We start from the raw sequence: 24,636 nt of genomic DNA, 5'->3' as shown, positions 1-24,636 counted from the left end.
AGGTAGTGTGTTCCAGGCATTGACCTCTCTGTTGCTGAAGTTGTACTTTCTGCAATCAAGTTTGGAGAGGTATATGTTAAGTTTATATCTTAAATATATAAATATTTCCTTTAAGAACTTTGATATCCCCTAATTCTGCTATCACCTCCTTCTTCATGGATGCTGTGATTTTGACTACATAACAGTTTGCATGTTGTTCTTCGGCATAAAGTGGACAAATATTAAACAGCTTTTAATCTGAAGATCTGAGAGGTACCAGTCAGCCTTTCAAACAGGGTCAAGTGTTTTTATAACATGAATACCCCCCTGAAGGATCGTTATGCCTTCTGCACTCTAAAACTGTTACCTTTCATCCCAGGACCAGCCCTCAGCATCAACAAAAACAAATAAGATGTTTAATGGTTTTGCTTCAGGTTACCGAGGACACTTGTCAGTCCGAGAAATGATATGACCCAGATCCAATGAAAGATATGGATTGCATCAGAGCTGAAGAGACGGATAATTAGACTCTTGCTTGAATGAAGCTGCTTTCATAATAGTGTAAAATAAAATGATTGGGTGGAGTTAATTTCAGAGCTAGTTTATTTTCAATGCTTTACAGTGTATATATATCCGTGCAGAAAGAGAGAGAAAGACATGCACACATTATATATGTTTATGTTAAAACAATCTAGCTCTCAGATCTTAAGGGTTTGGGTGTGGATGTGTCAGCTTGCCGATAATGTGCAACTTCCTCCTGAGAATAGGTCACATGTCCAAATTTCAAATCAAAATTTCATGTCCAAAGAATTAACCTGTTTTTTTTAAAAAAAAGACTTCATTTGAGCTTGATAGCAGCAGAATAAATAAACTCCCCCAAAGATTTCCAGAAATTCTGAACATATCATCTACATGTGTATCTGACTGCAGATGCTTTTCTGCACGTGGAATTTTGTCCATCAAAGACTCTCGGTGGCACAGTGGTTAAAGTGCAGAACTGCAGGCTACGTCTGCTGACTGCCAGCTGCCTGAAATTTGGCAGTTCAAATCCCACCAGGCTCAAGGTTGACTCAGCCTTCCATCCTTCCAAAGTGGGTAAAATGAGGACCCAAATTGTTGGGGGCAAGAGGCTGACTCTGTAAAACTGCTTAGAGAGGGCTGTAAAGCACTGTAAACAGGTATATAAGTCTAAGTGCTATTGCTATTAGTGCACATTGAAGTACATACAGGCAGTCCTCAACATACGACCACAATTTGGACCAGAATTTCCATTGCTAAGCAGGATGGTTGTTAAGTAAGTTGCAGCTGATTTTACAGTCTTTTTTTTTCACAGCCATTTTTTTTCACAGCCACTGCAGTTGTTAAGCAATTCCAGCTTTTTCCATTAGCTTTGCTTGTCAGTAGCTAGCTGGGAAGGTCACAAATGGCTACCATACGACCATCATAAATATATCCTGGTTACTAAATGCCCACATTTTTATCACATGACAGTGGGGATGCTGCAATGGTCATAAGTGTGAGGAAAGGTCATAAGTCACTTCTTTTCATTGCCATTATAACTTCAAATGGCCACTAAACGAATGGTTGTAAGTCAAGGATTATCTGTATATGGTTTGCAAGAGAATATCTTGCCACTATCTTAAAACATTTGTCCCTTTTCTCCTTCCTGATTGTAATTTGGAAGGAGAACAAGTTATGCAAATTATTTCATTAATCTCTAGTTAGATGCAATGTATTCTAATGGATCTTTTAGCCAGGTTGAATAACCTACCAGTAGAATGACAAGAGATAAATCTTGAGCTTAAAAACTTTTTTTTTAAAAATAAATATTTTTCTAATGTGCTTCTGTGCAGACAAATTTCAGAACAAAGGGAAAAGTAATAATTGTCTGGACAGATTTGATACAGATGAAATAATCTGGAATTCTGGAATAAATGTTGCAATTTGTTTGGATTGTTCACACAAACTGATGATTTATGGGCATTGATGCATGCAACTTTTTCCTTTTTTGCTTCATATTAGCTGATGGATTTAATCCTGAATTATTTAAAACACTGTCTTTTCACAGCAGCTAAGTATATCAATGATGATATGCATGCTGTCATGTTTACTGGGACCAGATAGGTTGAAAAACAGTAACAGCCCCACCAGCCAGGCCAAGGCCACAAAATTATGAGTTATAAATTGAGCCAGATGAGGGATGGGATTATGAACTAAAACATAACCCAAGCCCAAAGAATAACTAAGGATTGAAAAAGAAACCATTGCTCAGGAAGGCCTTCTCATTCCAGCAAACTTCATTCAGTACAGGAAGTACATAACTCCCTGATGCTGAGTTCATATTTCTTGAGTTAGAAAATATCCTGGACAGCAGTGGTGAGATTCAATTTTTTTTTACTACCAATTCTGTGAGTGTGGCTTGGGTGTGGCAGGGGAAGGACACTGTAAAATCTCCAGTCAGAGGCGGTATTTGCCAGTTCTCTGAACTACTCAAAATTTCTGCTACTGGTTCTCCAGAACTGGTCAGAACCTGCTGAATATAACCTCTGCTGGACAGGCAGAGTCCATGTGGAGTTTTGAGGCCACATCTTGAGATACAGTCCTCTCAAACTCAATCAATCATAATAGAGCTGGAAAGGACCTTGGAGATCTTCTAGTCCAACCCCCGGCTCAAGCAGGATACCATTTCAGATACCACCTATACCATTTCAGACAAGTGACTATCCAGTTTCTTCTTAAAAGCCTCCATTGTTGGAGCGCCCACAATTTCTGGTGGCAAGCTGTTCCACTGGTTAATTGTCCTCACTGTTAGGAAGTTTCTCCTTAATTCCAGTTTGCTTTTCTCCTTGATTAGTTTCCATCCGTTATTTCTTGTCCTGCCTCAGTGGCCCACCATATCAGTCAGCTGTTCATAAATCCCATCACTTTCTCACACCACATGTGGGATATGCCTTTAAATATTGTAAGACCAAGGGGTCCATCATTCTTCTCTGTCAGCTATACTGTCTAAGGATGCTGGGATAGTCCTTCATTTATAACTCTAGTTAGGATCAGTTTTCTGATCACTCTCACACTCTTATTAAGCAAATCATCATATGAGCGGACCCAATTTTACAACCATTTTTATCAGTCGGTTAAGCAAATCACATGGTTGTTAAGTGAATCTGGCTTCCTCGGTTGAGTTTATATGTTGGAAGCTGGTTGGGAAGGTCACAAATCACGATTACTGACAGCAAGATGCTACAATGGTCACAAATGTGAACCAGTTGCCAAATACCTGATTATGTGACCGTTGGGGTAGTGCAGTGGTTTTAACTTCAATGGCAGGTTGTAAGTTATTTTTTTCCCAAGGCCATTGTACCTTTGTACAATGTACCTTGTTAAATGAATAGTCAAAAGTCAAGAACTACTTGTGTTCAACAATATCTGAAGAGTCCCAAAGTTGCTTTTTTCAAGAGGCAACTGGACTTTCTGGTTTTTCCTTGAAGACGTTTTGCTTCTCATCCAAGAAGCTTCTTCAGCTCTGCTCTTCTGCTCTGCTGAAGAAGCTTCTTGGATGAGAAGAGAAACATCTTCAAAGAAAAAAACAGAAAGTCCAGTTGCCTCTTGAAAAAAGCACCTTTGGGATAACCATGGATGACTGAGAATCTCCATAGACAATATCTGAAGAGTTTCACATTTCACACTTCCTTAGTAGAGACTATTTCAAAGATGTTCCTAACTTTCTTACATTGGGCTATTCAAATTGGTTTCTTAGTTAGTTTCCCCCCCTCAATATACTTACTCCATCCCCAACTGTTTTGCTTTGGCCAAGGGTCTACATCCTCTCCTTTCAGTCCTTAAGACCATCTGCTTTGCATACATCTCAGCAGTCAGATAGGAAATTGCTGAAACTGAAATCAATTTGTAAACAAATTTTAGAAAAGTCAAAAATGTTCAGCCTTTGACCCAGAACTTAATAGGAGCCAGAACATGGAATAGCCTTTATTGCTAAATGAAGTAAAAGAAGAAAAACTCTTTTTAGCAAATTGTAAATATTTATATCGGGATGAGCAAACCACAGCATATGAGCAGTATTTAATTTCCAGCATCTCAAGTTTACCCAAATTTGTGACAAAATGATTGCATTTCTTGGGCATGAGTTCCGCATATTTTTCAGAGATTTTGGTTTTTAAGAATAGAAATGAGAAAAAAATTCATCTGGCGGTCTTTGACTTTCCAGATATTTCCTTGTCTCTTCTAAGAACATTACTCATCATTCATGACATTCTTCAAGAGGTCAAGAGGCTATGTTATACTCCTAACCTCTTAAACATGGTCTATCTTTTCCCCCAAAAACTTCAATATAATAAACATTATACTTTCACCATGCCATTACATTCCCCAAGTCCCAGATCATAATTTAGTTGGATCTGGACCAAATGAATTTTTGACAAAGCTGAGTTAGATCCAAGTCCTAGTATAACATTCCAATTGCTATATTGTTTTAGGTCAGAGTTTTTGCCATGCCTCTTTATAGCATCCTCTGAAAGGGCAATTTGTGTGCCTGAAAAAAAAGGTTGACATATATGAAGAAGAAGCACAGCTTTCCACTTTCCACACCACATATCATGCCTGCGAATAAAGCTTATAATCCAGGAAGTTTCATAGATTCTGGAGAAAGAATCCCACAATGTATTCCCAGGTATCATAAATATGTAAATCTTAACAGGGTTGGAGAGATGAGAAGACCTAGATGAGACAATTGTGTCATCTAACTTGGGGACAGATCCAGTATATTTCTTGCTGTCCTAGCACTTAAAAATTCATATAAACTTTATAGTAGTAGGATCTCATCTTGGAAGGAAGAAGGTTGAGAGGGGATTGTAGCACATAGAAGACAAAGAGGAACTCCCAACTCTCAAAAAGTTTGATATCCCTGCTTTAATTGCCTACTCAATATAGAATAAAAAATATTTGAGTGAAAGGAGCTAGTATTTACGAGAATGCTGAGAACTGCAACAGTAAATGATGGATTGAACTGTGTCCCTAGTTTTAGCTATTATACACTGGGAAGAATCCATAACACTGGCATTAGTTCATAATTTAGAATCTAGTACAAAGACAGATACTTTATCCAGGATGTGCAAATTTGATTCAACAAGGGCTAAAATACTAATTTCTCTGCACTTGAAAACAATGAAAAGGAAAACTCTCATATTAAAAAATATTTTTAAGGATAGTTGGATTCTGTGATATGGGATGAAGTCAAAGTGCCATCAGAATTTGAAATGAAGCTATTGTACATCAGGTTCTACCAAAGACCATCATGATCATGGGCTTTCCAAAATCTAACAGCACCTCATTTTTTTTTTACATAAGCCAATAATTTCCTTTTATCATAATTGTTACTGAATGTTGTCCACAATTAATAAATTACTACTTTCAGATTTGGGAGGAACTGGAATTACATCTAGTCAGGCCTTTGAATTCCATTCTCTTTTGACCATGATTTAACCTCACCCATTGTATATCCTCCAAATGAATAGTGTTAAAGATGAGCTAATCCTTATTAACTAATCCGTACACACTCATAAAGGCAATTTATCCTTCATTTTATCTCTTCCACCTAACAGCAGAATCCTTACTAATATCTCTGGGAAATTTGCCGGAAAAAACGGGGAGAAAGGGAGCAGAAAGGAACTGCTCTGGGTCGTTTTTCTCCTACTTACATTGAATATATATCACTTTAGCTCAAGTAGAAAATCACATTAGTGTAACTGTACAGCTATAAAGAAGAATGTACATTGGGCATTTTATATTGCTTCCAGATGTTGGATGACATTACCCCCACCTTTGGAAGTAGGGTTGTATGCAAAGTTTCTCATTCAGAATGAGGAGAATAAGTTGACCATTTTTTTCCAGATGAAAGAGGAATTGTCTTTCTCTCTTCTGGTGTTCACTACAGTGCAATGATTTCAGCTCAAGTCCTTGCAAATGGCAATGACAGCAACTGCTTTAGCAACATGGTCCCCCCCCCTCTTTATCTAAAATCCCCTGATTTAGTATTATTCCAAAGAAGATAAAAATAACCATCTCCCATAGAAAAGTTGGGAAATATCAAGGCAGTTCCAGAAAAGTGGACTGTTTTTGCTCCCCAGAGATAGCAAATGAAGAAAAACCTCAGAAATTGCTGAAAGTGGTGAAATTTTAAAAGGACTTTTCTTTGAGTTATGGCAGGGAGCAAATTTATTGCATCAAATTTGATGCACTTAACACAAGCAATAAGGTATCTTCTCTTAGGATATGTACATTTGTAAGGAAATAGTTTTATAATACACTTACTGTCAATAACTGCTGGGGCAATTGCTTATCCATCCATCCATCCATCCATCCATCCATCCATCCGAAAATTCAGCTAGTTGGGTTCAAATTAAATTAGTGAATGTCTGCACCAACTAAAAATACAAGAGAATGATTTCTGCATCTGAGAAGCTCTCTAGATTTGGCAGAGAATTTTCAGTCTGAAAATTAAAAGAAAGAGAAGGAAGTCTTTTGTTAGTTAAGAGTATATTTGAGAAAAGTTATAATATGGAATACTATTGCAATATGACATTATTGAAATAAAATAAAATAATATGTTCTTTTCCAAGTGCCTTAGTGAGATTATTAGGAATGCAGGCAGGGATATGGTGACCTTCATATTATTCCATTCCATCAAATGTATTTCTTTAAAGAAAATCTGCCTGTATTCTCATAAGCAATTTGCTTAATATATGAATTTTTGTGCACTGTTTCCAATATTATATATAAAATAAAGACTCCCTTGAGTGGATGATGATTCTTGCTGATGTTCCCTGTTATAAATCAGAAAGTTTATTCTTTTTAAAAGATAACCTCCAATGTTCATTACTAAGTTCAAAAACAAAACCAGGAGAAATTTGAAAGAAACATTTCAGCAACGTGAGGATAAAAAGAAAAAGACTGGCTTCTTTTACACAAGAAGACTCGAGGAGTTGAGGAATGTCAGGGGAAAGTTGGATGGGGTTTGGGACTCTAGAATTTAAAATGAAACCCTGGTTACTTTAATCTAAGGAGGAGACATAACTTGGTCTAGTTATGGCACATGCAGAATCTCCTCTTGGTCAATAATAAGATTATCCAGTTAAGAGGACCAGGAAGCTGCCTCCAGGCAAAATTTAGACATTGGTGAGTGAAATGGACCAATGGTCTGATTTGATACAAGACATCTGTTCTGAAGGTATAAATATGCACACTTCCATAAACGGGGCCTTTGAGCATGTGCTGGACATGAGTTGGCAGCTTTCTCAGGCCTCAAGCAGTATCACACAATTTTGGCCAATGACCCAGGCATCTTAAATATTATATAGGCTGCTGGAGTCTTGTGAAATTGCCCAAACTAGATTACCCTAGAATTCGGTAAGCTCAAATTGCTGCAGCAACTCACACGAGGATGCCACCAGCTCATGTGAGGATGTCAATATCTTCAAAGATGAAGTGTTCTGTTGGGATTTCTATATTTTAAAATCCTTTTTTAAAATTAATTCACTTTATTTAAAGTGGATATGGGGGGAGGGCTGAAGAGATTATTTTAGGCTGCAATGGATACCCTGATGTTTTCATCCACAATAAGGCCAAGCTCTGCTGGAAGAGATGCAGTCATTGAAAAGACATACCGATGATGGAGAAGAGGAAGTGCTCCATTTCCTAGGGTCATGATGAAACATAAGAGATAAATCCCATTTTTGAAGAGGCAACTGGACTTTCATTGTTTTTCTTTCAAGACATTTTGCTTCTCATCCAAGAAGCTTCTTCAGAAGTGAAGAAACTTCATGGATAAGGAGCAAAATATTTTTTTAGGAAAAACAAAGTTCAGTTGCCTCTTGAAAAAGCACATTTGGTTCAACCATGACCTGAATGATTGAGAATCTTTATAGACATAAGAGAGAAGTTTGGAAAAGTTGAAAATGCCAAGAAAATAATGCATGTGAATGCATGGGTATAATATGTTTTCAGTGACTTATTCTTCACTGATGGAAGATACTACATTTACCAGAACCAATATCTAGGAAGCTACAGAGAATATTGTAGTCAAGAAGCCCTCATCATGGCAATGTTTGTTATCAGTAAGCATCTTCTCTGCTAGCTTAAGTAACTAAGGTAACAAAATTATCCAAAGAGATCCCCATCTTTGGGGTTTTCAAGCCAACCTCAAAGGCCTTTAAAGGAAACAAAGACATGTCATGCTTTATGATCCTGGATGGACCAGTGGTCATGATGGATAAGCCATTCAAAGAGTCTGATTTAAAAAAAAAAGTGAAGGAGAAAGTATCTAAATGGTTAACAAGGTAATGGTAAGAAATATTGACCTTGATTTGTTTAGCTAAGATGTAAAGATTTCTGAAGGTCAAAGGTTTTCTTGTGTAGTGTTTTGGAGTCTAACTGTGGCTGACCCTCTAACATTAAGCTGCTGTGGCCTATAGTTTTGAAGAGTGGAGCTAACTTGGAGGGGTGATGAGAAGGGGGGAGAGAACAGGAAATGGAATGAGGTGTTTCAGGAAGTTGTCAGGAGTTGACTGATTGATTCCAGATGGAAAGGGTCACCCTCCATGACCCAGGAAATACTCACTGGGGGAAAGCTGTTGGCTGGTGGAAGGGGAGGTCTTGGGAGTTGGAGACTATGGAAGAATGTCTGCTTCCTTTAAACACACACAGAGAGAGACACACACACACACACAACTATAATATCTGTTTTAGCAATGCTTTCTATTCAGCAAATGATTCAGTGAGAATGTGCATGGATTAAACAACCATTGCAATCCTCAGTGTTAAAGGCACCTCTAATTATAGTGACAATTCATCATAGTGAAAGGAAATCAAAAGCCAAGTCCTTTGCAAATGGAGCTGCCTTGCTAGATCAGGTCTAAGATTCTTCTGCCATCCCATTTCCAAAATTACCCAGCCAAAGGTATCTGGAGTTCATAAATAAAATACGTTGTAGCCATAATTAGTGGCAAATTCCTTAACATCCAACACTCAGGGATCTATGGCCCTAATCCAGAAGTGAGCAATTTGTGACTCTTGGCCTAATATCAAAAGCATAGTTCAGGAACATTGTTCATTACTAGGAGTTGTCTTCTTTTGGCCCAAAACTTTGAAACATTTTGCACAACACTAATCTCTACACTGGCAAAAAGCCAGTGATAGATGATGGCAAAGAGCCATCCTAGATAATCCATCAAGGAATGGATTATCACCATGCAGACCTCAAGAAGGTTTTTCCTCCATCACTCTTGAGACATGGAGTAGGGAATGCTCATCAGATCTTAAAAGAACGAGCAGCCTGTCTTAGGCCATTGCCAAAGTATCTGGAGATTACATTCTTCAGGATTTAAACATTATCAAAATTTTGAACTGTGTGCATCAGCAGACTAATAACCAGAGCAGCCCTTGAACAACAGATACTGAGTAGCTGTAATGGAGTATGTACTTGAAGCAGCAGATGACCAGGCTGAACCTGAGGACAGGGTCAAACACACCATCAATCTGAAGCTCATACACCACCAAAAGAGATCTAACTCCAGCACTCCTTAAAGTCTGTTGACTCTGATCTGTCACCCATTTGCTTTTACCATTCATAGATCAGATTCTTGAGTATGGGTTGCACGGAGTACACTCCCGTGCTTTTGAACTTTATCCTGACTTCTGATTTCCTGCAGGAGTGGGAGTATTTTGCTGGACCTTCAGAAAGAGGTCCAGAGCCTTTAGAATAGAATAGAATAGAATACTTTATTGGCCATGTGTGATTGGACACACAAGGAATTGGTCTTGGTGTAAATACTCTCAGCATACATAAAGAAAAGGTACATTTGTTAAGAATCAAGAATCATAACGTATAACACTTAATGATAGTCATAGGGTACAATCAACAATCAAATCTTACTAGGAAACAGTCAAGTGGGAGGGAATGAGTGATAATGAGTGGTAAGAAGATTAACAGTAATAGGAGTGTACACTTTGTAAATAGTTGAACAGTGTTGAGGGAATTATTTGTTTGGCAGAGTGATGGCATTTGGGAAAAAACTGTTCTTGTGTCTAGTTGTTCTGGTGTGCAGTGCTCTATAGCGTCGTTTTGAGGGAAGGAATTGAAACAGTTTATGTTTGGGGTGTGAGGGGTCTGTAAATATTTTCACAGCCCTCTTTTTTACTCATGCAGTATACAGGTTCTCAGTTGAAGGCAGGTGGATAGTAATTGTTTTCTCTGCAGTCCTAATTACTCTCTGAAATCTGTGTCTATCCTGTTGGGTTGCAGAACCAAACCAGACAGTTATAAAGGTGCAGATGATCGACTCAATCATTCCTCTGTAGAACTGTATCAGCAGCTCCTTGGGCAGTTTCAGCTTTCTGAGTTGGTGCAGAAAGAACATTCTTCGTTGTGTTTTTTTGATGATGTTTTTGATGTTAGGTGTCCATTTTAGGTCATGTGATATAGTAGAACCTAGAAATTTGAAGGTCTCTACTGTTGATACTGTGTTGGCTAGTATTGTAAGAGATGGTAGTATAGGAAGTCTACCACCATTTCTATGGTTTTGAGTGTGTTCAGTTCCAGATTGTTCTGGTTACACCACAAGGCAAGTTGTATAACCTCCTGTCTGCATGCAGATTCATCGTTGTCTCGAATGAGACCAATCACTGTTGTGTCATCAGCAAACTTCAGTATTTTATCAGATGGATCATTTGAGATGCAGTCATTGGTACCTAAGGAAAGGAAAAGTGGAGATAGTACACAGCCTTGGGGGGTCCCCTGTGCTGATTGTACAGGTATCAGATGTGATTCTGCCTAGCTTCACCTGCTGCTTCCTGTCTGTTAGGAAGCTTATGATCCAATTACAAGTGTATTGGATTAATTTACTTAGAAGAGTGTCTGGAATGATGGTATTGAATGCTGAACTGAAGTCTACAAAGAGGACCCTTGCGTAGGTATTTGGAGATTCAAGGTGTTGTAAGATGTAATGCAGAGCCATGTTAACTGCATAATCTGTTGATCTATTTGCTCAGTATGCAAACTGCATGGGATCTAACAGTGGATCCGTAATGGTTTTCAGGTGGGACAGCACAAGCCTTTCAAAGATTTTCATAACTACAGATGTTAGAGCAACTGGTCTGTCGTCATTCAGTTCCTTGATGGAGGGCTTCTTTGGCACTGGGATGATGGTAGAACATTTGAAGCAGGAAGGAACATAGCACATCTCTAGTGATCTATTGAAGATTCAGGAGAAGATGGGAGCCAATTGGTCAGCACAGACTTTTAAGCCAGAAGGAGTTATCTTGTCAGGCCCTGGTACTTTTCCTGGCTTCTGTGTGTAATAGAGCTTGTACTTCTTTTTCTGTGATCACCAGAGATTGTGAGCCCAATGGATTCAGGCCAGTTGTTGGAGGCTTGGCTGTTGTTGGTGTGTTTGAGATGTGGGTTGTGGAGATAGGTGGCTGTAGTTTCTTTTCAAACCTGCAGTAAAACACATTCAAGTTATCTGCTAGTTGTTGATTTCGTTCTGCCTGGGAAGGAGGTTTGCTGAAGACAGTGATGTTTTTAAGAATTTTCCACATGTTTGCTGGTTCATTTGTTGAAAATTGATTCCTTAACTTTTCAGAGTAGCTTCTTTTTGCTGCTCTGATCTCTCTTGTTAATATGTTTCTGGCTTGGTTGAATAGCATTCTGTTACCTTTTCTTTTCTTTTTTTAATTTAAGTTTTTATTGGTTTTTAAAAACAAACATAAACAAACAAAACATAAAAACATTAAGCCATCTTCCATATGTATACATACAGTGTGCCGGTTGGTTTACAAATTGTTTTGTGCTTCCATTTCGTACTCTTCAATTACAATTATATTGCATATAATCTCATATTTTCAATCAAAAATTAAATAACAGTATCATTATTAACCAATCATTTGACTATACTTTTATTCATTCATGTTTTATAAGATAATCATAATTTACTTAGTTTGTTTTATAACAGTTCATATTATCACCCCAAATCTATCCTAAAATCATTTTGTAGATATAATAAGAAAGAAGTACATCTTTATATATTTATTATTTTCTAAAAGTCATGACTGTATTTTATTGTCTAACCATTGATAGAATAGATCCCAAATTTTATAAAATTGTTTATCCTCTTGTTCTCTAATTTCAAATGTCAATCTACTCATTTCAGCACATTCCAATATTTTCTTAATGATTTCCTCCTGTGATGGTGTTTTCTCATTTTTCCAGTTTTTGGCAAATACAATCCTAGCCGCTGTTAATACATTTACAATCAGATATTTCAAATCTTTACTATATATTTCAGGTAAAATTCCCAATAAAAATATCTCAGGTTTCAAGTCTATATGTTTTTTTGTCATTTTTTCCAACCACATGTGGATTTTAGTCCAGTATTTTTTAGCATCCGCACAAGTCCACCACATATGTTAATATGAGCCAGGTGTCTGATGACATTTCCAACATTTTTCGGATTTATTCTTGAACATTCTTGCTATTCTTGTTGGGGAAAATGCCACCTGTAAAACATCTTATACAAATTTTCTTTATATGCTGTTGACATTGTCATTTTATCATTTTGAGACCACAATTTTTGCCATTTCTCTAAATCAATCCCATATCCAAAATTCTTCCCCTAAGCAATCATAGTTTCTTTAACTTGTTCTTCTAGTTTAATTTCTAATAAATATCCATACAATTTTTAAATCATCTTTTCATCAGTACCTGTCAAAATCTTATCTAAATCAGTCAATTTATCATAGAAACCTTCCATTTTAGAATCTTTATCATACCTTGAATGTATTTGCACATATGAAAACCAATTCATCTTTATACCTTGTTCTTCTAGTTTTTGTATAGATTTGCATTCACCCTTTTCATTCAATATTTCACCATATCTAACTGTTTGTTCCTTTTTGTATATTATAGGATAAGAAAATGCTTCAATAGTCAATAGCCAGAGTGGAATTTTCAAATAACATTGTCTTTTAATCTTCTCCCAGTTAACCACAGAGACTCCCGTATATAATGTCTTCTAAAATACCCCTGTGTTTTAGTTCCTTTATACCATAAAAAAGCATGCCACCCCAACAACAAATCATGTCCTTCTAATTTCAACAATCTAGTATTTCTTAGTGTTATCCATTCCTTAACCCACATCAGATTTGTAGCTTGATAATACAACTCCCAATTAGGCAAACCAAATCCTCCTCTAATTCTAGCATCTTACAAAAGTTTTAATTTTATTCTCGCTTTCTTACCTTGTCATATATATTTCAACACAATTTTATTTAAATCTTCAAAGTTATCTTTTCCAAGCCTAACTGGAATTGTTTGAAACAAATATAAAATTCTGGGTAATATATTCATCTTGATTGTTGAAATTCTCCCTATTGACAGTTGTAAATTTTCCCATTTCGCCAGATCTAGTGCTATCTGCTGTTTAAGTTTGATATAATGATTCTCTTTTAGTGAACTACATCTTGCTGTCAAATATATCCCCAGGTACTTGATCTTATTCGTGACCTGAATTTTCAATAGGTCTGCCAGTTCTTCCTTTTGTCTTAATAGCATATTCTTTGTCAAGATCTTTGTCTTATCTTTATTTATTTTCAAATCAGCCACCTTTCCATATGTCTCTATCTTTTCTATCAATTTTGGTGCTGTTTCTAGAGGGTCTTCTAAGATGAAAACCAGATCATCTGCAAATGCTTGCACCTTAAATTCTTCCTTTTTGATTTTCATTCCTTTTATATTCTTTTCATCTCTAATATTTCTGTTTAGCACTTCCAAAGTTAACACAAACAACAAAGGTGATAGTGGGCACCCTTGTCTTGTTCCTTTTCTTATATTGATAGAGTCTGTCAGTTCTCCCTCTATCATTACCTTTGCCATTTGCTTATAGTATATAGCTTCTATTGCTTGAATAAATTTTTTAGCAAAGCCCATCTGTTCCAGCAGTAATAACATGAATCGCCAATTCACATTATCAAATGCCTTCTGTGCATCTAGAAATATCAGAGCCATTTGTTTTTTAGGACGTGCCTCGTAGTTTTCCAAGATGTCCAAGATTACTCTCATATTATCTTTAATTTGTCTCTTTGGCAGAAATCCATTTTGATCAGGATGAATAAAATTATTTAGATATTTTTTAAGTCTTTCTGCCAATATTGAAGCAAAGATTTTATAATCTGCATTTAGTAGAGAAATAGGTCTATAGTTCTTAATTTGTAATGGATCAGCCTCCTCTTTTGGAATAAGTGTAATATAGGCTTCTGACCATGATTTAGGTATCTTCTTCTTTAACATAATTTCATTCATAACTTCTAGCAATGGAAGATTCAGCGATTCTTGTAATGTTTTGTAAAATTCTGCTGGAAGTCCATCTGGGCCTGGTGCCTTTCCATTATTTTGCTTCTTGAGTGCTTCAGTTAAGTTCATCATCGTTATATTGCTTTTTAACATTGTTTCTATCTCTTTAGGTATCTGAGGTAAATTAGCATTCTGTAAGTACTGTTTAACTCTTTCCTCATCAATATTCTCTTGCATATATAGTTTCCCATAGAAGTCTCGAATGATTTCCTTCTTCTCGTTACTACCATAGCATACTTGGCTTTGGTCATCTGTTAATTGCAATATTTTCCTTGATTCTTTCTCAGTTTGTATGCTAACCATCTACCTGGTTTGTTTGTGTCTTCAAAGTAGTTCTGTTTAGCACCTCTAATTTTCTGTGCTATTTCTTCTTTTTCTATTTGACCCATTTTATGTTTAACTATATCCATTTTTAGCTTGATGTCCTTTTTCTGTGGCATTTTCTGTAGCTCTTTTTCAAGTCTTTTATACTCATCCTCTAGGGTCTTAGAGGCTAATCTTTTCATAATATTTCTTTTCCTTGTATAGTCTATTATCAAGCCTCTAACATATGCCTTCATTGTATCCCATACATTCTGAACTGATGTATCTTCTTTTTTGTTTTCTCTAAAGAAAAAAGCCAATTCTTTCTCCATCCACTGTGTGAAGTCTTTTTCCTTTAAAATAGTATTATTTAACGTCCATCTAGATCTTCTTTTTTGTCCTTTCCATTTAATTGTCATTGGATTGTGATCTGCCCAAGTACTTGTTTCAATATTTATTTCTTGAATATTAGTTATTAATTCTGTTGACATCCATATCATATCTATTCTGGATCATGATAAGCGTCTATTTGAATAGAAGGTGTATTGTTTAGTTTTAGCATTTCTTTCTCTCCATGTATCTTTTAAGTTTATTTCATCTACCATTTTAAAAAAAGATTTAGGGAGAGTCTTTTTGTTTTCTGTGCTGTATAGTCCAAGTTTCGCTCCATTAGGTAACACCAAATAAAGAAGTGAACTTTATTGGATCTTACTGTCTCTTCACTGGGTTTGGGCCTTCGTCCTGCCTACATCATAGTCACCATGTTTGATTTGGGCAGCTATAATAAATTGTTTAATAAATAAATATTTATAGTGCTACATTCTACATTAAATATGACTTCCAGACTGGGGAAGGAAATCCTTCATTAATATAACCAGAAGAATTAGGACATCTACTAAACCTATCTTCCACACTGGAAACTAAATTTTACCTAACATGATAAAATATGAAACTTGCCTCCCACTGCATCTTCCTTGATGCCAAATCATTGAGAGTTCTGAATGCCCTCCTTCTCCTCTGCTTCTTATGAATTAAACTTTACAATGTATACATTTTTAACCTGGATGTAAAATATATTAGCATGTTATGTGGTTGGCTATTTATCTCTATCCTCATGGATGTTTAGAAGGCAATGTTTTGTCTGTTTGGTGGTTAGATTTGTGTCTGTTGTACAAAGGTGCAACAACCCACTCTTTAGTTTACATTTGGTTACAATTTAAAATCCTCTCGTAAATATTTCAGACACTGGAATAATTCAGCCTTATTCCCTGGTTGCCGTAGTGTGGTCTGGGCTGGCCAGCGAGAGATTAAAATTTATTTCCATTGTTTAAGGGAAAATAATGAACTGCATCTGTTGGAGCTCTCACGTGTCATGGGGGAACTGTTCACTTTGGAACAAGGTCCCAACTCCACCTAGACTGTCAAATGACGAAACCTTTTTGGCACACAAAAGCAACACGTTTTGGGGCAGGAATGCAAAGACACTCTTAATGTAAAGTATGACAAGTGCCTTTTGGAATGAATTAAACTCATATTGAGGAGAGAGAGAGCAGGAAAGAGAATGCATTTGTTCAGTCAGCATAAAAATGGTCTAGAAAGGAAAAGCAGTTTTCCTGCCCTGATCCCTTCCCTCTCCAAAGAAAGGGAGGAGAAAGGAAAGGAAATAATTTATCAGCTGTTAAAGGCTTTTTTTACAATGGGATATCTAGGATTAAGGCAATCTTCCTTGCACCTTGTGAAGTTTGTATTCTTTTCCCTCTGCCATTACCTCCTAGATTCCAATCCTACTTTTTCCTTCCTGTCTCGTCACAAACATGAGCTGAAGCTCACAACTATAATGTTTCCCTGAATCTGAGGGTGTTTTCAATGTTTTCTTTATCATTGCAGCTTCCTCATATTTGCAATTTTGTCTTGCCTGCTCTTAACTTGGAAATGGAGCTTTCATTTTATTTCTAGGCTATTTATATGTTGTCAAAGCGTGTTTTCTTTATTTTTATTTCATATTTCTTAACCACCCATCTCCTTTCCTTTACAAGTGTTGTCTCCCTCGTGCCTCTTTTTGTCTCTTTAATATTCTATGATGGGTTACACACAATATGTTTCAGTTAGACACCTAGCAGCAACCACTGTTTCTGAATGAGAGAATATTCAGGTCAGATTAAAGGAAGATGAATGATGGAAGAAAGAGATTAAAAGGAAGCAGGTTAGCCTGTGGAACTCAGTACAGCAAGATGTAATGATGAGCACCAATTTGGAAACTAACTTCCTTCCTTCCTTCCTTCCTTCCTTCCTTCCTTCCTTCCTTCCTTCCTTCCTTCCTTCCTTCCTTCCTTCCTTCCTTCCTTCCTCACAATCTCCCACTTTCTCGCCCTGATATTTTTTGTGTATGCAAAAATGTGTGATATTTTTTCCCCTGCATATTTCCCAGCAAGGCAGTCCCCCACTCCCCTATCACTTTCATGCAAATTCAGGGTCCGCTTTTTTTTTTTTTTGATCAATGATGTTTTGGTCCATTTGATTGCAACAGGAATTGACCAACTAGCTTGTCACCCAAGTTTGACGTTATGGACTGAAAGAGAATGACTCATCCAAAGTTAGCCAGCCTACTAAAGTGGGATTAGAACACCACAGTGTGGAAAAAGACACATCACCAATGCTAAAGGCATCTCCAACTTTCAGATTTTTGGAAGAAGCAATCCTTTGCCTCAAACATAAAAAAAATATTCTTTATTTTATCCAAAGCGCTTTATTTAATGTGATTAGAAATGAGCACAAGAGTAAAGTATACAAAGAAGAAAACAAATCACTCAATAAAACACAAAGCAAGGATAAAACTTTGGGCAAAAAACCCCCCCATTGACATAACTTCTTTAGCCATTCCACCAGATGTCAGGAAAATAAGGGAAGGAAATCAGGGACAAATATCTATGGAAATTCTCAGTCATCCAGGTTGTTCCAAAAGGTGCTTTTTCAAAGGCAACTGGCCTTTATTTTTCCTTTAAAACATTTCACTTCCCATCCAAGAGAACTGAAGAAACTTCTTGCATGAGAAGCGAAATGTTTTCAAGGAAAAACAAAGTCCTGTTGCCTTTTGAAAAAGCACTTTTGGGAAATCAGGGACAGTATTTATTCTGTTGAGAAGCCAACTCATCAAACCTTGCCTCTCCCCTACTTGTAATCTTGAACCTACCCCATCAGATAGCAGGAATGAGAAAGGCAGGAAGTGTAATTACCATGTTAGCATACCAATGAGATTGGTGCCTTGGCTTCTTCCTGTCTTTGAGCTGTTTCCATTCTGACTTTCAGTAGTCCATCTCTCAAAAGAGTGTTATGATCAGATCTACAAACATTACAGCTTTATAACACAAGGGCTATGTTCCTTTGCTTTCTCCATTCCTCTTCCTTTGAGTTGTGTTATTTTTAGAAGCCACTTGGGAAGCAACTTTGAATAAAGTAATGACCATACCCATCTAAGGAGGAGGAGGAGGAGGAGGAGAAAGAAAACAAAGAATGAATGGTTTTGTTCAGTCCTTAAAGATAGTGGTGATGGCGAATAAATATCATTGGGAAAGACATTCCAAAGTTCTATAAGTTTCATCTCAGATAGGACATAGATAATGCAAACTAATCTTCAGTAAATTTACTCCAGGAAGACTCATTTGAATTTTTGGAGACTAGAGAAAGGATGACCATTTTCTTAATTCAGCCAATATTTCATTCATTGCCATGTTATCTGAATATTTAAGGCTTAAATGATTGGCATGTACTTTATCTGCGCATGAGATGTCATGCATTTGTTATGTTTATGTACCATCTTTCCACCAGGAGCTCATGGTGGAATATAGCGAAACCCTTTCTCTTATTTTTCCCCATAACATCAACTCTGCTCTTGAAAGCTGAGGGTGATTTGAATACAAGTATCCCTGGTCCTATTTTAGTGTTTTTACCACTGACTCACACTGGGATCTTCCCTTTCTATCTATTCACAGCTTTTTGAAAGAAAGTTGGAGACACTGTCTGCTAAGAAATTTGGGAACTACTATGTACAGTCTGTGGCATCAAAGCATGACAATCTTGTTAATATCCTTAGGGTTGATGTTTAGTACAGGCTTAATTGTTTTACATGAAGATTCAACTCAAATATTTGGTTTATAAATCAACTCATCTCTTTGTACTAAAACTTGTCTGGCATATTGAATTAAATCAGGTCCGTTCAAATTGGTTTGGTGATCAAGTTAGACTTTTACAGATATGTCCCCACACTTTTTTTAAACTGATGAACAAGATCAAATCATGTTTATTTGGTTGTTTGAATGCACAATCCAAACTGAATCAATTCAGCTGATTCATTTCATCTTGGGCAAGTACACATTGCTGCTACTATTGCAATCAAGATATAAAAGCTATTTTTCCTCCCATTTAATAGGTTAATCCCTATAAGGACTGGATTTACTTTTACAAAAGAAGAATGTGAGCTTAAACTTGGCTAGGCAATGAAACATGGACCAGGGAGATGTAATTTATCTGCCTTTCTCTTTTTTGCTTTTTGTTTTTTTAACATCCAGGTTGTATTATCAACAACAGTGAATGTTGACGGGCATGTCCTGGCAGTATCAGACAATATGTTTGTTCACAACAACTCAAAACATGGGCGAAGAGCAAGGAGACTTGATCCTTCAGAAGGTATGTTTACTTCACTGGTTTTCAGGGTGATGGTGGAAGAAGTCATCCAAGATTGGCTACCTTCAAAATAACTTGTCTGGTGACATGAGTTTTAACCATAAACCTCCATCCCAATGTTTTTACACGCCTGGATTCCTCCAGGATAAAGTTTTTCCCAAAGTCTTCCAAAACCTGATGCCAGTTTATAATTTTTAACAAAGGTTAGGAAGGAAAAATGATTTACAAATATAAGTGGAGAATAATCAGTTTGTGATTAATTTGAATACATTTTTAAGATCAGCGAGATCCAATTGAATTGAGTTTATCTCCTGGCCTCGTGTACTATTTTTGGCTAGTCACTTCCCAAGTCCTCCCAAATGCCAAACTATGACAAGTTGCACATTCCTATACTTGTTTTTTTGCACAACCTAACATATTCCAAGGATGTCCTTTGAGAGCACATTTGGATACATTTCTTTTCTTCTTTCTTATCAAGAGTGCCTTATTAGTCCTCCTGGTCATGAGAGTGATGGGCATACATTCAAAGAAATGCTCTTAGTGTGAATTATTTTTACATTTGACCTATGCATGGCATTTTAAGGACATAAAGGATACTGTAGAAATATTGATTGGTGGACATATTTGCATGTCTACTTTGTATATACTGAGCGGTATCTCAGTACTCACTATTGATTGATATCCAGGAGGCACAATGAAGACCAAAAACAATGAGCACCAAACAAAATTTTCCCATAAGGAATAATGTAGTGAGTCACAAGGTAGCCGACATCAACTTCTAGCTTGTACGTTGAGTACCAAATAAACAATAAATATTGGGCAAAATTTTTGTGTCAAAATGAATTGAGTTGCAAATTTGATGAGGCTCAAAGCAGTTGAGTAGCAAGGTACCACTGTATATCCAACACTACTGTATATGATGGAACTACATTTTCCTGAAATCTATCTTGAAGAACTCCCAAGTTATATGGTCCATCATCTCATTGATGAATGAAATGTGTAGCTGCTCACCTATAGAAGGCGTCATTTCTTCCCCAAACCCCCAAAACTTCAACATTAGACTGTCTACTATTGACCTCACCCCTTTCCTAAGAGGTCTGTAGGGGGCGTGCATAAGTGCACCAAAGTGCCTACCGCCCCTGTCCAATTGTTTCTTTTATTTTCTTATATGTGTCCATGTATTCATAACTATGTTTATACTTATACCTATTATCTTGTAAGCAATTGACAAATCAAATAAATAAACAAACAAACAAACAAATAAATAAATAAATATACCAAACTTCCAAAGCAGTTTAAGTAATCCCAAACACTCTAGCCAAGCAGGAAATTCTCTCAATTTTATAACATCTTGTTTTCTAATTTGAAGCTGATGGTTCTCTTTAAGTACATATTAGAAAAATACTGCCTCATCAAGGGGTGACCAAGACAAAGATATGGATGGGTTCTCTGCCTGGAAATGGGGAAAGTTGTCAAAATATCATCTCAGAAAGGATACCATGGCTCACCATGAGTCAAATGTAGTTCATCATCCTTGCAACAAATTTTTAAATGTCCGAAGATGACTTCCCAATTTCTTTCTAATCATCCCTCATTTCAGGCTATGCATAACCAGTTACTTCCAGCTTTTCTAATCAGAATTGACCTCCAATCTTTTACTACCCTTGTTTCCTTCTGGACATACTGTATAGTATTATTATGACTAGCTGTTGTTGTCTATCGTTAAACTTTTCTAATTCTTAAGTTTTTAATCTTTCATTATTCTTTGTTCATATTTAAACATCATACTAACTTGAACTTCATCTTGTCACATAGGAGGGCCAGTTCACCAAAGCTTTTTCATAAATTAGCATAACAGTTTCTACAGAATTTAAAAATATACCCAGAAAAAAATATGTAACAAAAAAGTTACTGCAAATCAGAATTATTTCCCCCACCATTTTATTTTGGCCTGTTATCTATTTTTTCATAAAGCAGACCATGGGTATAAATAATTTGGTCTGTGGGCCCAGCCTCATGGACCTCTGAGCCATTTTTGGCAGCCCACAGCCATACATAGGAAAGTTGAAGTTCTGTATCTCTTGAATAGCAAAGAGAAAGAAATGGCTCCATGCTTGTAAGGGACTGTGTGGATGACCTTGGGGAATGAAGGACAGAAAAGCTGCCTAGGAAACAATCATACGAGAGGCAGGAGCTCCCAGTGGCTTGACAGAGGAAGAAACTTAGGAAGGGATCTGTCCTAGTGGATAAAGCAGTTAAAAGGAGCAGCAGGAAATATGGACTTTCAGGCTTGCAAGATTTTGTTAATGCAGCTTCACACAATCAAGTAGAATTAATTCATCCAGTCATGCTTCCCATCTTGTTTATTTGAGAAGGCTGACAATACTTGAGCAGGACAAGCCAAAGGCAGGCACTCAAAACCAACCTCATGGATCACAGCTGACTCTGATCGCATTCTTTACAAGTGGACCAAGTTCTCATCATGTGGGACTAGGAATGTACATCCTTCCTTCTTTGCCTATATTCTATTCTATGCCTGCCAAGACTGACAAATTGCAGCAATACATTCCTGCCATATACTTCATTACTGGATGTTTTTAAGGAGAGACTGGGCAGCCACTTGTCTGAAATGGTGTAGTTTCCTGCTTGAGTAGGGAGTTCAACTAGAAGACATCCAAGCTCTATTCTGATTGATTGATGGAGTAACCCAGTTACTATTGTTCTAAGCCAGGGGTATCAAACTCAATTTCATTGAGGGTTGTATCTGGGTTGTGTTTGACCTTGGGTGGCCGGGGTGGGCATGGCCAGGGTGGGTGTGGCTGGCATGACATCTCTTGTTTTGGGGGGTGCCTGTGGTGGCCCGAGCACTCAGCAGCAAAAACAGGTTCCTGAGCTCCGTTTTTGGCTGCGACAGCTTCCTGAAACCCTCTGACAGCGAAAATGGAGCTCAGGAGGGGCGTGTGTGGGCCTCGTGAGCTCTGTTTTCACTGGCAGAGGCACTGCAAGCCGGTCCTTTGCTACCACCAGCCCGGCCCTGTGGGCCAGATCTAAGCACCCTGGATCGGCCCCTGGCCCTTGAGTTTAACACTCCTGTTCTAAACGGAGTCTGAGCAGACATCTCCTTTCTCTCCCTCTTTTTCCCTGTCAATCACATTTGATATAATCTCACATCTTATATATTCAGAAATGGGCTGCAGGGCTTCCTTTAGAGGAGGGTTCCCAGCCCCTGGGTTGCAGTCCAGTACTGTGCCATGGCCATTCAAATAGTGGGCAAGCAACCATATGTGCCCAGCTCTACTTGCATGATCGGAGAGTGTGCACACTCACATGCGCACCTGCTACTCACACAGAACCATCCCTTCTCCCTTCCCCCTCCCCCCAATCTGCCAAGCCAGAAAGTTTGGGGACCGCTGCTTTGGAGATCATCCTTACAGGTGAGAAAGACATGTTACTCTGAGGTACTTTGCTCTTTCCTGAGCCCTGAGAAAAACCAAAGGACATTTACTTGGAAAGTTGTGTGCATTCCATAGGCCAGACCATGGATTTATTAAACAAGTCATAGCAGCCTAGTTTACACATGATGCTAAACTATAAACCATGATTTAGAAAACAGTGTCTAAATTCACACATCCCAGGGCTTAATGAATGTCTAAATTCACACATCCCAGGGCTTAAATAGCTTATGTTAATGACATAGATGAGGGAATAGAAGGGGAACTTACCAAATTTGCAGATGATACTAAGCTGGTAGCAATGGCTAACATCCAAGAAGGTAGGCTCAAGTTCCAGGTGGATCTTGACAGACTTGAACACTGGGCCCTATCTAACAAAATGAAATTCAATGTAGAGAAAAGTAAAGTCCTACACTTAGGCAAGAAAAACCAAAAGTACACATATACACTGGGTGAAACCAGGCTCAAAGCAGTAACTGTGAGAGGGATCTTGGAGTCTTAGTGGACAACCAGCTAAATAGGAGCCAGCAGCAGCAGCCAAAAAACCTAACACAGTCTTAAGTTTCATTAACTGAGGGATACAATCAAGATCAAGTGAGGTACTAATACCACTCTATAAAGCCTTAGTAAGACCACACCTAGAGTACTGCGTCCAGTTTTGGTCATCACACTATAAACAAGGCGTTGAGACTCTAGAAAAAGTACAGAGAAGAGAAACCAGGATGATTAGGGGACTGGAGATTAAAACATACAATGAACAGTTGCAGGAACTGGGCCTGGCTAGTCTAGTGAAGAGAAGGACTAGGGGAGACATGATAGCAGTCTTCCAATATTTGAGGGGCTGCCACAGAGAGAAGGGTGTCAAGCTATTTTCCAAAGCACCCAAAGGCCAGACAAGGAATAAGGGATGGAAACTGATCAAGGAGAGATTCAACCTGGAAAAAAGGAGAAACTTTCTAACACTGAGAACAATTAACCTGTGGAACAGAAGTTGCCTTCGGAAGTTGTGGGAGCGCCATCACTTGTGACTTTCAAGAAGAGATTAGACTCCCATCTGTCAGAAATGTACTAAGCTAAATTCCACCTCCACTCTGGCTTAGAATAGCAAGCTCAGTGCTTGAATGTCCCCTGGTATTACCAACATAATTGTGTCAATCAGGACAGGCAAATCTTTGTGGTCATACCATACAAATGGACAGGGCAGAATATTTTTTTTTCTGCTTTGTAGAGAGGGATGTTTCTTTTGCTGTTAAAACTATGTGAGGTCTATTTGAACTGGTATCCCAGTACTTAAATGTTACCATGTCAGTGTGAAATTTGACAGTGAAGTTAGTGGTGACCTGGAAGCCCCCAGGTTTCCCACGTGCTCTAACCCTGTGATTACGAACTTATGGCCTGCGTGCCGGAAGTGGCACGCAGAGCCATTACTGCTGGCACGCGAGCCCTCAGAGCAAATTTACCGTACATGCATGTGTGCCGCTCACCCGACAGTTGATTGTCAGATATCTGGCATGCATGTGAGGGGGCGGGGGTTGCAGGCAATGCACGCACATGTGCAGAGATGTGTGGCACGTGGGGGGGGGTCGCGCACAGGGGTGGGATTCTACAGGTTCGCACTAGAACCGGTTGTTATCATTCTAAGCAGTTTGGAGAACTGGATGTTAGAAGAAATTACTGGCCTAATCCTGTAAGGAAGGCAGGAAGGAAACATTCTGGTCTTGCTTACAGAAACTGCCTCTTCTTTAACCATTATTACATTCTTGGCAGGACTAGACTTCCTGTCTCAGGAACATCTCTGGAGTTTTT

At 37.9% G+C, this 24,636-nt stretch overlaps 1 protein-coding gene across 4 annotated transcripts in view; it reads left to right on the top strand.

Annotated features, from left to right (window-relative positions):
• The window catches only part of EBF2 (EBF transcription factor 2), a 254,295-nt gene that overhangs the window by 173,587 nt on the left and 56,072 nt on the right, over positions 1-24,636 (top strand). For all 4 annotated transcript variants that reach the window (XM_026714962.2, XM_087938878.1, XM_087938876.1 and 1 more), the window contains exon 8: positions 19,264-19,381. In XM_026714962.2, the coding sequence (XP_026570747.1) occupies positions 19,264-19,381 (118 nt within the window). The remainder of the gene's footprint in view (positions 1-19,263; positions 19,382-24,636) is intronic.

The sequence above is a fragment of the Pseudonaja textilis genome, chromosome 9 (genome assembly GCF_049901715.1).
Source record: "Pseudonaja textilis isolate UNSWEBS1 chromosome 9, rPseTex1.2, whole genome shotgun sequence".
NCBI classification, from domain to species: Eukaryota; Metazoa; Chordata; class Lepidosauria; order Squamata; family Elapidae; genus Pseudonaja; species Pseudonaja textilis.
This window is presented reverse-complemented; position numbering and strand designations above follow the sequence as displayed.